General features: G+C 35.0%; 1 protein-coding gene across 8 annotated transcripts in view; it reads right to left on the bottom strand.

Moving 5' to 3' along the window:
• The window catches only part of LOC129808740 (forkhead box protein P1), a 228377-nt gene that overhangs the window by 70089 nt on the left and 140697 nt on the right, over positions 1-17591 (bottom strand). For all 8 annotated transcript variants that reach the window (XM_055858549.1, XM_055858545.1, XM_055858548.1 and 5 more), the window contains exon 3: positions 12392-12511. In XM_055858549.1, the coding sequence (XP_055714524.1) occupies positions 12392-12511 (120 nt within the window). The remainder of the gene's footprint in view (positions 1-12391; positions 12512-17591) is intronic.

Genomic DNA, 17591 nt, shown 5'->3' with positions numbered 1-17591 from the left:
TAAGATCATGGCGTGGAAATTACAGAAAATTGGTGGCGCTAAACTCAATTTAATGTAAAATTATGCACAAAACAGTGATGATCCTCGCGATATTTGCCCAGAATAGTGCTTGAAATGATGTATTCCACCAATACAAGTAGTAAAAATCTGATATCCTTAAGTTTTTCAATGATATGATAGAAAAGGCAATAAACTTATTCAATTTTATTTTCTTTAATTTCCCAGCTTTCCCTTGAGAATTTCAGGTCGGGAATGAAATATTATTCACTAATATTGTATCCTCTAACGGAAAAAAGTCATTGCATTAAAGTTTCATACGCGATAAAAGTGCACGAGGCACAGAATATACAGAATATCTGACTGAATCGTTAGGGATAAATAATTATTCATTTAGGAAAAATATTTGAGCAAGTTTTAAATGAAAATACAAAAGAAATGACAGTTCTTCAGTTGATAGTTATAAAATTGATATTGTGTAGTGATTATATTTTATTTAGTCATAATGTATACATTTTACCGTACAAGATGACGAGCTTACGTAAAATATGAAAAATTGTTATATTTCGTATGTAAAAATTCCCCATTCACCCGAATATGGACCTCTTTTATGCGGTTATATGGAAGAAATTTGTAAAATCTTCGCCATTATTTTCGTACAGATATCAGACATCTCTACTCATTTATAGCGATAAATGCCGCTTGGGAATGAAAACCCTTAATACGCGTAAAGGTTCCTTGCTTTCTTGCTCCCCTGATGTCAGCAAGTCTGCTTGCCATTGATATGAACCATTTTTGGGCGAGACAAACTTGATTTTAGGCCTCGACACGATTAATAATAAGTACTAGATCTCATGTCCTTCTCCTCCTTCTTATTTACACACATACGTGTTCTTCTCCCGAAGTATAGGAGTTATGGGAAAAATTTTCCATTTCAACGGAATCTATTGGACTATCTATTGGCCATGAAATTGCTGGCATGATATGTAGTAGGTTACTCTATTCGAGCATACTACCAAAGTTGAAAAGGCTCTGGTCACAATCCCAACCTCTCCTTCATCCCCCTCAACCCCCGGCATTTGTATTTGAGGGTAAGAAAAAAGGTGGCATTAATTTGCAAGCATATGCACATTTTCCTGCTCCAATGGCTGGACACTGTGGCAGCCAAGGGTACAGAGAACAAGAAGATGGAAGAAGGAAGGAAGGAGAGTGTCAAAAAAAAAACCCTCTATTTTTTTTTCTTACTCTGTTATTCCTGTGTATGGGGTTAGGTGTAGAAAAAGGGGTAGGGTACCAGGAGGTACGAGTGTATCTCGAAGAGAGAGAAAGGAAGGGACAAATGATGTTTAGATTTCTCTGTTTTTGGCGGTATTTCAGGGGGGCATGAGCTGAGATCCTCGAGGATAGGGGAGGAGGGTTGGGGATGGGGGGTAGCAGGGGTATAGAAGTGTAGGGTATGTTTAGTTTGCCGGAACAAAGAAAACAGGCGCCTGTTTATTTTGCTTGAAACACAGAATCAGCAAACGGCGGGATTCATCCATCCAAAATTGTATGTTGTATGCCTCTACTTTCATCCACCCTACCCTACCCCCCCTCCTCCCCCTCGATCCTTTTCTCCTTTCACCATTTGATCTAAAGACTCTCTCTCTCTCGTTTTCTCTGTGAAAACCCAGGCACTTTACTTCCGAATAGTCACCTCGTCCAGAGCCTTTTGCTTTTTGGCGCAATTTTGCCTAGTTTTCCACAAAAAGGGGAAGGAGGAGGGGAGGGGCGGGGGGAAGGAGGGGTATGGGCAGATGGATGGGTAAATCACCAAACACTAAATCCCGCATGGTAGAGACACTTCTCTCGGGAGAGAGAAAATGGTCAATTGGTCGTGTCTACAAATGGAAAGAACCCCGCAGGATGATACCCTTCTCTAGAGTTACTCATCCCTTTTCAAAATCCTTTTTCTATTCTCTCTCTCCCTTTCTCTCTTTAACACTCTTTCACCCTGTCTGTCTATCTCTCAAACATTTCTCTCTCTCTAAATTATCAAATAATTTTCCACATTCTTGCCTTCTTCTTTTCTAAGTTTTCCCCCACCCCTCTACCCCCTACCCCCTTCCCCCCTTCCCTGGGGGTGGATGGAGGTGGTGGAAAATTCTAAAAGCGAGCCGCATTTAAAACAATCGCGCGCGCATTTTGATTGGAATGGGGTAGAATGATATAGGCGTAAGGGTGTAATACTTTTCCATTTCCCACAAAATTCAGAAGAGGGATGCTTTTAATATTTTGTTGTGTGTTTATTTAGCAACACAAGAGCAACATTAAAAAGCATCCCTCTTGAGTTTTATATATGTTGGGTTATGTTAGATAGAGAGAGAGTACTTTGTTTATCTCTCAACTTGAAAAAGCATTTTCAATTGCCAAGGATATACATATATATATCAAGTTTTTAAGCATAAATGGCCACACAGATGTTACCACAGAGGTGGAAAATAGGCAATTTAGCTGAAATTTGGATTTCCTTTGGTAATCCTTAGGTATTATTCAGCAAAAGGAAAAAGACCTTCAAATGACCTTGAAAATAAAACTCAAAAAATTAAATTAACCTGAAGATTTAAATTAAATTTTCAATTTTGACAATAAAGAAATTTGATTATCCAAGATGTCAAAACAAGACATTCAATTTTAATGGTGCATTAGTTCCAAGATATTACTCAAGCTCGAAAAGGAGAATGGTCAAAAGTATATGGTCACTGGTCCCGGAATCGCCACAAACGAGAGTAGACGCATTTCATAGGTACTGATATAAGATTGAAAAATTGCCGGAACCCGTCGATAAACGCTGGGAGTCCTTGTAAAAAAAGCCTCTATCCTTCCGAAAAATCACTGTTTTGACAACGAATTACTCAAGAACGACTAAAACAATCTTGATGAAATTCGGTATAGGATCAGTGTATGACTTAAACTTTTTATTCATGCATACCACCCCCTCCCCCGACCCTCAATTCTTGTAGCCCCCATACAAAATGAGAGCATTTTACTTTAAAACTCCTTTCTGAGAGGAGGTAAAAAGCTAAAATTCGACATGGGAACATAGCTTAGGGAAGACTCTTTAACCCTTTAACGACGAGACACTTTTTTACGGACTGAACATCAACAATAAAAATTTATGTGAGAAACATAATCAATCATCTTGAAAATTTCCCCTCTAAACTTCCTCTCGCCTTTTGCAAGGTTTCAATCAAAAAATCACTATAAACCCAATTCTAGTCCGATTTTGATGATCTTTGGTGTTTTGGAAAGCTAAGGAAATTCTCTATGAAAATTTTAACAGGGGAAGGTAGCTCTTCTTTGAGGAAATTGACTTAAAGTCCCTTCAAAGTTTCACCATTGAACCTTCTCTCGCCTTTTGCAAGGTTTTTGTCAAAAGATCTCCGTAAATCCAATTCAAGTCCGATTTTGATGATTTTTGGTGTTCTGGAAAGCTGAGGAAATTCTCTACAAAAATCCTAACAGGAGAAGGTAGTTTTTCTTGGAGGAAATTGGTGTAAAGTCCCTTCAAGCTTTCTCCTTTGAAAATCATATTGCCTTATGCAAAATTTCTGTCAAGAAATCACAATAAATCCAATTCTAGTCCGATTTTGATGATTTTTGGTGTTTTGGAAAGCTGAGGAAATTCTCTATGAAAATGCTAACAGAGGAAGGTACCTTTTCTTTGAGGAAAGTACTCTAAAGTCAATTCAAAGTTTCCTCTTTGAGCTTCTCCTCGCCTTTTGCAAGATTTCTGTCAAAAAATCACCATATGTCCAATTCTAGTCCGATTTTGATAATTTTTGGTGTTCTGGAAAGCTGAGGAAATTCTCTATGAAAACATTAACAGAGGAAGGTACCTTTTCTTTGAGGAAAGTACTCTAAAGTCAATTCAAAGTTTCCTCTTTGAGCTTCTCCTCGCCTTTTGCAAGATTTCTGTCAAAAAATCACCATATGTCCAATTCTAGTCCGATTTTGATAATTTTTGGTGTTCTGGAAAGCTGAGGAAATTCTCTATGAAAACATTAACAGAGGAAGGTACCTTTTCTTTGAGGAAAGTACTCTAAAGTCAATTCAAAGTTTCCTCTTTGAGCTTCTCCTCGCCTTTTGCAAGGTTTTTGTCAAAAAATCACCATATGTCCAATTTCAGTCCGATTTTGATGATTTTTGTTGTCTAGTTGGTTATTGGAAAAATCTCTTGGTAGTCCAAAGATTTTCTGGATTTTTTTTTCGGGAAAATCATTTCAGATTTTCCATCTTTTCTCCCTCGACTTAGAGTTATTTTGGCAAAATCGTACACACGCAAAAAAAAAAATTGGAGTGTATTCTCTGCTCATTCCTGTGATTTTTCCGGAGGAAAATTCTTCTCTCCTCCGGAGGAAAATTTTTTGGTGTGAGAGAGAGAGGAGTGAATGTGTTTTAGCACCCTGCGGCATTTGTGAGTGTGTGTACAATAAAATTAACAAAACATCAACATTTATTTAAGGGAAATTTTCATGAGGTGGCGTTGGTGGGTGGTTGAGGGGAGGGGGATAGGGAGGGGGTTAGGGGAAAGGATTGTGAAAGAGAGGGTGAAAAAATTGTGATAATCATATCGGATGCATTGGGTCAGTTTCTCATTCTTCGCTCTTGTTTTTTTTTTCTTTGTCCCTCTCTGGATAAACCATTCTGTGCATCCCCTTCCTCTTCTTTCCCTCCCCTACCTCCTCCTCCTCCCTTCCCCTTCCTCAAAATGAAGAGACACCCACACAAAAAGATAATTAAGAAGGTGGAAATTGTCTTGAGCCATGGAATTTCCGCTTCAAGAGTCTTTCAAACTCATCCCTCTCTTTGGCATTCAACTGTAAGTCACAATGACTCAAGGGGTGGATTTTTTTTCCTATTGTATTTTCCTCTTTTTTTTCTTCTTCTTCTGCCTTTCTGGTGGGGGGGGGGGGTGGTATGATTTTTCCGCCCACTTTTCGCGACGCGACACGTGAAGAAAGTTTGGACAAGGAGAGAGAGAAATGGTGGTTCGAGGGGAGAGAAAAACAGTGAAAATGAATTGAGATTCACAAGCTGATGTCTGAATTTCTTTTACCACTCTCCTTCTCAATCTTTTGCCACCTCTCCTCCATCCCCCTTACCCCAATTTTATCCAGAAAAGCCACAGAAATACCAAGTGTTTGGAGCACACCTTAAGTTCAAATACTCAATCAATGATTCTTCTCTTGACCACTGACAATACCATAGTATTTTTCCTCTTTTAGAGAATTTTCTCAGCTTTCCAGATCACCAAAAATCATCAAAATCGGACTAGAATTGGATTTATGGTGATTTTTTGACAGAAACCTTGCAAAAGACGAGAGGAAGTTCAATAGAGAAATTTTGAAGGGAGTTTAAACACAGTTCCTCAAAGAAAAGCTATCTTTCTCTGTTGATATATTCATAGAGAATTTCCTCAGCTTTCCGGAGCATAAAAAATCATCAAAATCGGACTAGAATTGGATTTATGGTGATTTTTGACAGAAATTTTGCAAAAGGCGAGTGGAAGTTTAAAGGGGAAAATTTGAAAGAACTTTAGACCAATTTCCTCAAAGAAAAGCTGCCTTTTTCAGTTGAGATTTTTGTAGAGAAGTTCCCCAGCTTTTCATAACACTAAAAATCATCACAATCGGATTTGAATTGGATTTATGGTGATTTTTGACTGAAGCATTGCAAAAGGCGAGAGGAAGTTCAAGAGAGAAAATTTGAAGGGACTTTACACCAATTTCTTTAAAGAAAACCTACCTTTTTCTGTTAATGTTTTCATAAAGAATTTTCTCAGCTTTCCAGAACGCCAAAGATCATTAAAATCGGACTACAATTGGATTTATGGTGAATTTTTAACAGAAACCTTGCAAAAGGCGAGAGGAAGTTTAAAGGGGAAAATTGGAAAGAACTTTAGACCAATTTCCTCAAAGAAAAGCTACCTTTTTCTTTTAGTATTTTCACAGAGAATTTCCTCAGCTTTCCAGAATACCAAAAATCATCAAAATCGGACTAGAATTGGATGTATGGCTATTTTTTAACAGAAACCTTGCAAAAGGCGAGAGGAAGTTTAAAGGGGAAAGTTTAAAAGAACTTTAGACCAATTTCCTCAAAGAAAAGCTACCTTTGTCTTTTAGTATTTTCACAGAGAATTTCCTCAGCTTTCCAGAATACCAAAAATCATCAAAATCGGATTAGAATTGGATTTATGGTGATTTTGTGACAAAAACCTTGTAAAAGACAAGAGGATGTTCAAAGGGGAAATTTTGAAGGGACTTTAAACCAATTTCCTTAAAGAGAAACTACCTTTTTCTGTTAATATTTTTGTAATGAATTTCCTCAGCTTTCCAAAACATTAAAAATCATCAAAATCGGACTGGAATTGGATTTATGGTGATTTTTTTGACTGAAACCCCAAAGATTATCTAATTCGGATTTATGGTGAATTTGTGGCTTTGACCTTAAGATATTTTTGAAAGAGAGGTTTTTAAGGTGAAACTGTGTAAGTAATTTTGAATCATATCTTCATCATAATCTTCGACGACCCCTCCCCAAATTACATTATCTCAATGCTGATCTCTTTAGTTTTCCCTTGTCCCTTTCATAGGGTAATTAATGAAGTTTTTCTAACTTTGCAAAAAATTGACCCTGGCAATTTCGTTAAGTTTATGAAATTTTTTGTCTTTTGTCCATAAATCGCCATAAATCGCCATCTTTTTTTCTAATCGAAATTATTCAATAGAAAATGATCAAATTATTTAATTCAACCCTTTCATTGAGTTTAACCTCAAATATTAATTATTTATTATTATTATTATTATTCACGTTAGTAGATGTTCTAGACTTGCGAGTTCCCCCAAGGAGCAAACAACTGAGCAAAATTTCATGTCCTAGAATCAATATTCACAAAATACTCACAATTTTATATGAGAAGAAGAAAATATTCGAATATTTCTCTAAATAATCGCAATATTCAGGAAAAATTCGCGATATTCACAATATTCTGGAATATTCGCGATATTCGCAATATTGAGGAAATATTTGCGATATTCGCAATATTGAAAAAATATTCGTGATATTTACGATATTTATGAAATATTCGTAATATTCACAAAAAAATTCCAATATTCACGATATTCACGTTGGTAGATGTTCTAGACTCGCGAGTTGTTTCAATAGTTGTTTTAATATTATTAAAATGATTGAGTTCCAATTGCAATATCAGTCATTTTTCCTATGATACCATTGAAGTGAAAAAGGGAAATGTATTAAATTTCTTAGTGTTGGGATTGTGAAATTTTATTGGAAGGCACAAGAGGAAGATGCAAAACAGGAAAGTAATGCCTGATTGGCCTCCCTAAAAGAAAATCATCCCTGTCCAAGAAAGAAGAAAAAAAAAAAAGCAGGAGGAGGAAGAAGGTTTGGGGAGGGGGGTGCCTAAGATGCGAAGGGGGATCTAATTAGAAATGAGATCCAATCCAAGGTGTGACCCTGGTAAATGTCTCTTCTCTTTTGAATAACTTCCCTTGTGCTTTTTCTTCTGCTTTCTTTTCCTTCTATTATCCCCCCTCCCCCTCCCTCTTTCAACCAAAATATTTTCCTGTCCACACAGTTTTTCTTTTTTTTTTTTTATTCTTCAGTTTTGCCTTCAAACTAATTCCACAATTGAAGGAGAAAGAGAGAATACCTTCCACCCTACTCAAACTCCTTTGGAAAATCATCGTCTAACTCGGGAAAAAGCTTAAATTCAATTTTTTCACTCTCCTGCCAAGATACACGCAGATGTTACCATTTATAGTACATTTGAGCTATTTACTTACAAAGCATTCTCAAGGAAGAATCCAAGAAGAAAAGAGGAAATCAAGGAAAAAACTTATGTATAGGGCTTTGAGGTTAAACTCAATGAAAGGGTTGAATTAAATAATTTGATCATTTTCTATTGAATAATTTCAATATAAAAAAAAGGATGGCGATTTTTCCGGTAATAAGGTGTCTAAGGACGAAATGTTCAGTTGGATTACCTACAAAACAGTTCCAAAACATTAACGACGAGACACTTTTTACGGACTGAAAATCAACAATAAAAATTAAACTGAGAAACATAAGCAATTATAAGTCTTACATCTAACCTTGGAAAGTCCAACAGAGTCTGATTCGGTGTATTTTGCGCCACTATGGACGATAGGGACAAAAAAAGCCCGAAAATTTAAGTATTTTTTCTGACAATACCAACGAATAATTATATTATATTATAGAATATTTTATTGAGCTACTTTTTGTACATTTACAAAATAATTACATTGTAAGTGTTCCAAATCATTGATTTGCTTCAACTTTAATACATTGTTAAGAATATTTGAATTGTATTAAGAGATAAAAGATTAAGAAAAAATAAATTAAGCACAGAAAAAATAAATTAAGCACAGAAAAAATAAATTAAGCACAGAAAAAATAAATTAAGCACAGAAAAAATAAATTAAGCACAGAAAAAATAAATTAAGCACACCAAAGAATAATATTTTTCGCTTTAATGAAAAATACTACGTTTTGGTTAAATAAAATTAACATAGGGGTTTTGCTTAAATAAAATTGGAAGTACAAAAAATGAATAAAATCAAACATGAATTTGAGAATTTAAAAATTCGCCATTTTTGAGCTTAAATATTTACAACATATCAAATAGCTAGAGACTTGCAAAAAATATTCTAGATTCCTTCAGCCTTCTACTTTACAATTATGTACAGACATAACAAAAATATAACTTTGGGTAGTCAGGAAAAATTATTTTCTTTATGGGACACCGGTGTTCCAATTGTCCTTAAAGGGTTAACAAAATCGCCAGGGCCAATTTTTTGCAAAGTTAGAGAAACTTAATTTATGATCTATTTTTGACGAATGGGGAACGCATGAAAGGGGAGGGGTGGGGTGTAAAATAAAGAGATCAGCATTGAGATAATATCATTTGAGGAGTGGTCGTCGAAGACCGGAAGTTGATATCTCTTACCATTTGGATTTTATATGGGAAAAAGTTATGTAGGGGAAGTGTGCCAAATTTCGGCCAGCTTCTAATTTTGGGCACTTTAAATGTAATTTCGGCTATGCAAATAAATTAAATAAAATGATGTATGTAGGGGAGACTGGGGCAAAATTTTTCAAAACGAAAATATTAATATTCAATATTTTCTAAAATAAAAGAAACTGAGGCTTGAAATTTTTATTATAGATAGCATTCATGAACCTTCTTAAACTTGCAAGGTTTCAAGAGATTCGAGGAAGGTTTATGTAAAATAAAAAAATAATGAAATTTTGATCCCTGTTTTTGGAATTTTTGTCTTACAGAATATATCAATTCTGATTAGCTCAATTAAAGCATAAATTTCCTATAAAAATATGTCTATTTGATATTTTTAACGTTTGCGAGAGTAAAACGTCACAAATTATCCGAAGACTGACAAAATTTGCCCCAGCAATTTTGAGAATCTCCACAAAATCGACTTTTAGAAAATGATTGGAAAATTACATTTCTTTCGAAATAGAGGACAATAGACTTCTGCAATGTTGTAGAACAGTAAATTTCCTATATAAGAATATGCTCATAATAAAACATTTAAGTTTTCTCAGAGGTCGTCAAAGAATTAAATATGCGCTTTGATAAGTTTTGCCCCAGTCTCCCCTAATCTTCGAATAGTCAATGAATTCATTTTAGGATGTATTAGCACAAGAACCGTTAAATTTTAAGTCTTACAAAAAATGTAACAGATCGATTGTGTTTTTAGCAGTCTTGTGATTTGTGGTGAAGTGCAGAAGATTTTCCTTCGGTGTTTTTCATGAAAATTGATTAGTTTTCATTAATGATTGTTTCTGTTTATGTTAATAGTGAATCAATCTTTAAATTTCGGGAAAAATTTCCCAACTAGATCCTGTATTTCGCGTAAAATAGTATGATACTTTGTAAACGTCTCTCCGGGGTAGCGTAGTGCTGCCTATTCCGGCAACATCTTTTGCTTTCCTAAATTTCTTATTCATTTTCTATTTTTTTTTAATCAATTTCTGAGTTCTACAATTTCCAGAGAAAAAAAATCATCGCATGATGTGGAAAAGGCCTTGAAAGAGTTCAGGACAAATTACACGGAAGATCTCAGGGCTTGTGAGTCATTTAAACGTATTAAACTAAATATTAAACTCGTTCCGTTTGATGTTTTGAAATTTTCTATCCGTTGCGTTACAAAAGGTGGCCGGTATTTCACTCAAAATGGCCGGAATACTACACAAAGCAATGTCCATATTTTTTATTAATTTTTAAATATTTTATAAAGTGATTAAAAGGAAACAAAGACGATAAACTAGTTTTCAAGTAAGTAACAAAAAATATCAAAATGAATTAAAATGATTGAATTTCAAACGTAGGAATTCGGTGCTTATATGCAACTATGCCGAAATTTGGCACACTTACCCTATATAGTGTGAGATGCTATTAACAATTTTGAAAGAGAAATGAGGGGGTGATCGAGTGAATCGTGAGTGGCAGACCGGAAAGATGCTGCCGATCTGTCTGAAAGATCGTACTGATCGCGCGATTAGTCTCCAAAATCGCACTGATCGTCCAAGAAATCTCTAGGATCGCATTGAACGTGTAATGAGTCTCTATGATCTCTCTGATCGCGCAATTAGTTTCCAGGATCGTACTGATAGCGTAGTCAGTCTCCAGGATCTGACTGATCGTACAATCAGTCTCTGGGATCGCACTGATCGCGCAATTAGTTTCTAGAATCACACTAATTGCGTAATCAGTCTCCAGGATCGCACTGATCGTGCAATAAATCTCTAGGGACATACTGATCGTGCAATAAATCTCCAGGATCGTACTGATCGTGGAATAAGTCTCTAGGAAAGTACTGATCGCGTAGTCTGTCTCCAGGATCACACTGATCGCATAGTAAGTCTCCAGGAGCGCACTGATCGCACAATTAGTATCCAGGGTCATACTGATCTTGCAATCAGTCTCCAAGTTTGCTCTGATCGTGCAATCAGTCTCCAGGATCACACTAATTGCGTAATCAGTCTCCAGGATCGCACAGATCGTGCAATAAATCTCCAGGATCGCACTACAGATTGGTTGACATGATTGAAAATAGCATGCAAAACAGAGAGTACTGTTCGGTGGCATTTCTAGACATTAGCCAGGCATTTGACAAAGTCTGGCACGAAAATTTGAAATTTAAGTTAAGGAAGGCTCTTCCACATCAGTTGTTTTCCATTCTGAAGTCTTATCTTGAGAATAGGATTTGTTTTTGTGATACATGCAGATGAGAACACACGCTTACTACCGATACACTCAGGGGTTCCTCAGGGTAGTGTACTCAGTCCATTGATGTAGCTTTAGTTCACGGTTGACATTCCAACAAATGATGGTATATCAATTGCAACATTTGCTGATGATACAGCAATAGTCTCATCACATGCTGACATCATCACATGCTGAGTTTAAAGAAACAGTCAATAATTATAGTGAAAAACATCAATTACATGACACGTACGGAAAGTTTGACATTGCATCAATTTTGATAATATTTTTCCACATTCTCTTTGAAAATTTCAATTCTATTTACTAATTTGTTGTCATGAAGAGTTACACTATATAAATCAATGGAGTTTTTTTTTTTTTTTAGTAATCAATTGGAAGTTGTGTCTTAAATCGTCTTCCTGTCATTTTCTCTGAATTTCCTCTGCAATCTCCCCTGTTTTTCGTACTTTTTTTACTTGAAGGGAGGGGGGGTTGGGATAGGGAGTGGGTTAGGAAAAAGCAATGTGGACTCGCGACAAAATTCGCGGAAAATTTTTTGGATGGGTAGAAAAACGAGAAAAGGATGGGTACATACCACCCACAATCAATGAAAATTTGACAGTTGAAATTAATAATAAAGAGGCGGATTAATTGGATGGGAAAGGTTGATGGGAAGGGGGTGGGGTGGGGGGGCGTACTTCAAGGGACAAGGGTAGAAGGTGTAGGTTGGGGGGGTGGGGTTATTTTTGTGAAAAGTTGACTCAACGCCAAAGAGCGTCGCGTCTTAAGATAAACTTTCGACATTAGATGAATATTCATTGTGTTTTTTTTGTTGTTGTAGCTTTCCTATCCCTCTTGGGGATTTTTCACCCAGACCTCTTGGAAAATCTGCCTGCCTTTTTTTTCTCAGTTCTTTCATTTTCTCCTCTATTTTGGCTCTATGCTCCCTGAACAACATTAATTGAGGGAATGAGGGTTAGAGACTTGGGTACACTTGGGTTAAAAATTGATTTGAAGAGTGATGGATGAGGAGAGTGAGGAGGACCATGGAAGGGTAGGGGGTCGCCTATGGAGGGCACTTACTTGATCTTGAGATGAAAACTGAGGTGGTAGACGCTTCGACGGCACTTCCGTCGGCCTCTTTGATGATGTGGACAAATTAATCGCTCCATCATCATTCACATCCTCATCCATTGTTTCATCCTGGATTAACAGAGAAAAGATGATTTAAAAAAAATATAAAGGACAGTCAATCAAATATTTAAATAGGAAGGTTTTAGACTTCAATTTTAAACTCGAAAACTACCCGTCAAATCATTATTCTACCTGCCGATTTTACTCTGAGGTTTTTTGAATTTTAACGGTATATTCCAGTGTATTCAGAGAAAATCTGTAGATTTTCTGCTGAATTTCTGCAGAAAATCTGTAGATTTTCGGTAGAATTTCTGCCGAGAAAATCGGCATAGTGTCCATTACTTCACAAAAATATTGTTGATTTATGTAGAAACTGTAGGAGTTATAATGAAAATGGTATGCTCTGCTTAACAAAGCATTACCGATTAAACATTTTAAATAAGTAAAAAGATGCGAGCAAAAATACTAATTTTTTTTAAAAATCGCCCATGGAATGATACAAAAACACGAAATTTAGGTCGATACTCTGCTTAAAGTTTTCACTTCACTTTTCTCTACTTGTAACACGGCGTTGCAGAATTTTTTATTTTATATAAACACCGTGATATCACAAAAAATAACTCTATTGAATTTTGCAAACTTCAGTGAAAAAATTTTCCATCTCTTCTGACACATCTTGTCTGGGAAGTCTGGAATGTAGAAAAAATCTACAGAAAATCGGCAGAATATCTACAGAAATTCGTCAGAGATTCGTCAGAAAATCTGCTGAAATATTCTGACGAATTTTGTCCCAAGCCCAAATAAAATTCGTAAGAATATCTACAGAATTATCTGTAGATATTCTGTAGAGGTGTAGATTTTCTCTACAGAAATCTTAAAGATATCTGCAGATATTATTTGACGGGTCTTTTTATTTTTTTTGTATTGAAATTTTTAAATTAAATTTATTATTTGCTTCTCACACTGAGAACACCTTTTTAAGGGTAAAGTTAACATGAAAAAGAGTAATTTTAACCCCTAATACACCTGAAATGGGTAATAATTACACCGATTTCGGTTCATTACTTCAGAGTATAATTAACATTTTCGGAATGTTATTTTAACTTTTTCGGATTTCTCTCAATCAGTGAACACTGAGAAAAAAAAGAGGCTACGATTAACTTTTTTTCGTCATAACTTTAACACTTTTTAGGTGTAAAAATACATCAACATTTTTTTAATGTTAATTTTACACCTTTTTGAGGGTAAAATCAACGTGGAAGAAGGGTAACTTTAACCCATAATACACCTAAAAAGGGTAATATTTACACCGATTTCGGATCAATACTGCATCAGGGTAAAATTAACATTTCCTGAATGTTATTTTAACTCTTTCGGATTTCTCTCAGTCAGTGTAGATAACTAGTTGGTCTGTTTATTTCTTGCTTTTTTGCCTTAGTGCATCTCAGTAGTCATCTGAAGATGATTTTGTAGAAATTATAGTATTAATTTAAAGAAATTTATGTTAAGGTAAAGTACCCTTTATTCGACCGGTAGATTTATTTATTCAATTTAATTATATTTGCTATAATATTTTGTATATGATCTAACATTAATAGGTCAATTATTCTTTAAATAATACGAATCAGTGACAAATTCATAGAAATTGATGAAATTCACCATCAAATATTCAAAAATTGACCCACCGGTTGAATAGAGGAACCCGGTCGAGTAAGGGTACTTTACCTTATAAAAAAGTTTTATAATAAAAAGAGGAATCTTTAAGACTATATTTCCTGTTTTTTTTTCTTAAATTCTGAAAGCAAAAAAATCTAAAAGGAAAAGTAATTCGTACACTCGATGGGGGTACTAAAAATTCTATAATAAAATGTGTGAAAATAACATTCGAATGGGTTTTTAATTTATTTTCTAGCGTCGCGTCGGTGTTAAATTAACACTCGATGGGGTTTGATTTTTTTTACTCAATCTTTTTAACCCCTGCCTGTTACCAAATTTACTTCCGGAGTGGTTTGGTTGATTCGGGGTTAGATTGGTTTGAAAAATAACTCCCGATTTGTGTATTTTTCACACCCACATTTCTCTCAGTGTGCACCTTTTCCATCAAGAAAGTTCCTCTCAACGAAATTTCAAAGAAATTTGACAGAATTTTCCGGGGTGTTCACGCAAAGAAAATGCATTTTCTTCGTAAGTGAACCTTTGAGAGAATTTCTTCGACTTTCCAAATTGCAATCAATCATTAAAATCGGTTGGGAAATGGACAAACTGTGAAGGTTCAACTAAAACCCTTCCATCTCCTAAAGAAAGTACCTTTTCAAAGAAAATTTCACCGAACTTTGCTGAATTTTTCTGGCTATTCCGATCAGTGCATCTCTTAAGAGAATTTAATCACCTTTCTGAATCAATTTAAATCATCAAAATCGGGTTGAAAATAGCTAAAAAATGAAGATTTTTCCAAACTCTTACACTTTCTCTCGAAAGAAGTTCTTTGAAGGGATTTTGAAAATTTTTGAATAATTTTCCTTCCCAAACGCACCAAGAAAATGGAGTATATTTTTCCAGTTTTCTCATAGAGAATTTAAAGGACTTTCCAAATATGTTTTTATTCTGAAAAACGTTTGGAAAATGGATAAACAGTGAAGGTTTTTCCAAACACTTGCATATTCATAAGAAAGTTATACTTTAAAGGAATTTTGTCTAATTTTGATGAATTTTCCTGACCAATCGCACTAAAGAAATGCATTTTCTTTTGCAATTTTTCTCACAGGGAATTTAAAGACCTTTACAAATGTATTTTTATTGTGAAAATCGGTTAAGAAATGGATTACCAGTGAAGGTTTTTCCAAAGCCTTGCATATTCATAAGAAAGTTATACTTCAAAGGAATTTTATCTAATTTTGATGAATTTTCCTGACCAATCGCACTAAGGAAATGCATTTTCTTTTGCAATTTTTCACACAGGAAATTTAAAGACCTTTCCAAATATATTCTTATTGGGAAAATCGGTTGGAAAATTGATAAACAGTGAAGGTTTTTCCATATCACTGTAGTTTCTCTTGAAGACTATCCCCAAAGGGAAATTTGTTAGATTTTAGTGAATTTTCACGAAGATTTGCATTGAGAAAATGCATTGTCTCTCAAGTGCATCCTTTAGAAAATTTATTCACCTTTCTAAAATGCAATTAATCATCAAAATCGGTTGCGAAATGGATAAACAGTGAAGGGCTTTCCAAACACTTGCCTATTCATAAGAAAGTTATACTTCAAAGCAATTTTGTCTAACTTTGATGAATTTTCCTGACCAATCGCGCTGAGGAAATGCATTTTCTTATGCAATTTTTCTCACAGGGAATTTAAAGACCTTTCCAAATATATTTTTATTGTGAAAATCGGTTGGGAAATGGATAAACAGTGAAGGGTTTTCCATATCTCTGTAGCTTCTCTTGAAGACTATCCCCAAAAGGAAATTTGATAGACTTTAGTGAATTTTCCAGAACACTCACGATGAGGAAATGCATTTTCTCTGAAGCGGATCCTTTAGAGTATTTATTCACCTTTCTAAATTGCAATCAATCATCAAAATCGGTTGGGAAATGGCTAAACAGTGAAGGGTTTTCCGCGTGACCCTTGAACTTAATCATCAAATTTAGCTCTCAATTTGAATTGAAAGTCAATGTGAATTTTGGGGTTTATGTTGAAGGTTTCAATGTTGGTATGGTGAATGGTAAGGGGGGGGGGGAGGGGGACATGGGGAGGAAGAGGATAGGATGGCAACTTTATATTTTGTGCCGGCTTCTCTTGTCTATAAATTGTTTGCAATTATGACAAATATTTGCATTTCAATCGGTCGTGTTGTCGATTTCCGCGCAACAGCGCTTTCAATATGCGATGGAATTTTAAAGTTTGTGGGGTTTTATATGAAAATGTCTAATTGAAAAAGACCTCCCACCATTTTCCATCAAACCAGAAAAAAATATACCCCCCTTCACATTTTTTTTCCCATCAATTTTTTTTTTGGTTGACTTTTGCCAAATGTTCAATGGCTTCAATAGATGAAGAGGAATATATATATATATATATATATATATATATCCATTTATAAACATTTAATGGATTTCCTTTCGTGTGCAAATACCATTAGTTTGCCTTATCGTCAGTTGGTCGAATAGTTTGTTGTTTTATTTCTATTTATTTTTTGGTTATTTCTTTTGCTTTTTACTTCTTCTCAATTTTCTCTTAAATTTTTTTTGATGAATTCCTTGGATTATATTGTTGAATTTCCATTTTTGCCAATAATATTCCGGGATAAGTCAGAAAGGGACAAATTTATTCATTTGTCCAAGGAACTTCTCACAAACCCCTTCCAGAAAAAGAATCCCTCAACAGAGATGATCAATAAAATCAGCCCTTCTTCCTTCTATTTTGCAAATTGTATTTCAGGGAGTCAATGAAGAATGCAAAAAAGGAATATAAGAATCTCAAGGAAGAGAAGAATAAGAATACCAAAAAAAAAAAAAAACTGTCATGAATCTTATGAATTCCACTCAGATACACGGAAAAGAAACAACCAATAAACTCAAAGAACCTTAAAGTATCAAGAGATTCTTCGAAAGAAACCACAAAAAGGTGGACTTATGAAGCCAAAAATTAATCACAAAATGACCACAAATCCCCATCAAAATTGTCAAAATTCAATCAAAAATCACCCAAAATGAAAGGTCTTCGATTAATCTAAAAGTCTTAAAAAGTTTAAGAAGAAAAAGATTAGTCTACGAGCGAAAAAACCAACAAAATCGATAAAATTTCTTCCAATGAATTACAAAATCAGGGGTATTGTCGAAGAATAAAATGCGCTAGAACGATTCCCTGTTTCTCAACCACCCCCAAATCCAACGCACGCAACCATCCCTCCATCAAAATTTTCCGAGGGGGAGGTAAGTTTGGCAAAATCAGAAGTGTGACCAAATTTTAATATCAAATCTCAAATCTAACACCACCCCCAAAAACATTCCGCTACCCTAACCCACATCCACCTTCTTTTTTTTTCATTCTAAATTCCACCTCAAAAGGGGACGATAAGTGCTATATTTTCTGACAATTTTTCCGCATTTTATTTCTCGCAGGAAATGTCGAGGAAAATTCAGCAAAGTTC

The sequence above is a fragment of the Phlebotomus papatasi genome, chromosome 5 (assembly GCF_024763615.1).
Source record: "Phlebotomus papatasi isolate M1 chromosome 5, Ppap_2.1, whole genome shotgun sequence".
Lineage (NCBI taxonomy): Eukaryota > Metazoa > Arthropoda > Insecta > Diptera > Psychodidae > Phlebotomus > Phlebotomus papatasi.
Note: the sequence above shows the minus strand (reverse complement) of the source record. Positions and strands in the feature narration are given on the sequence as shown.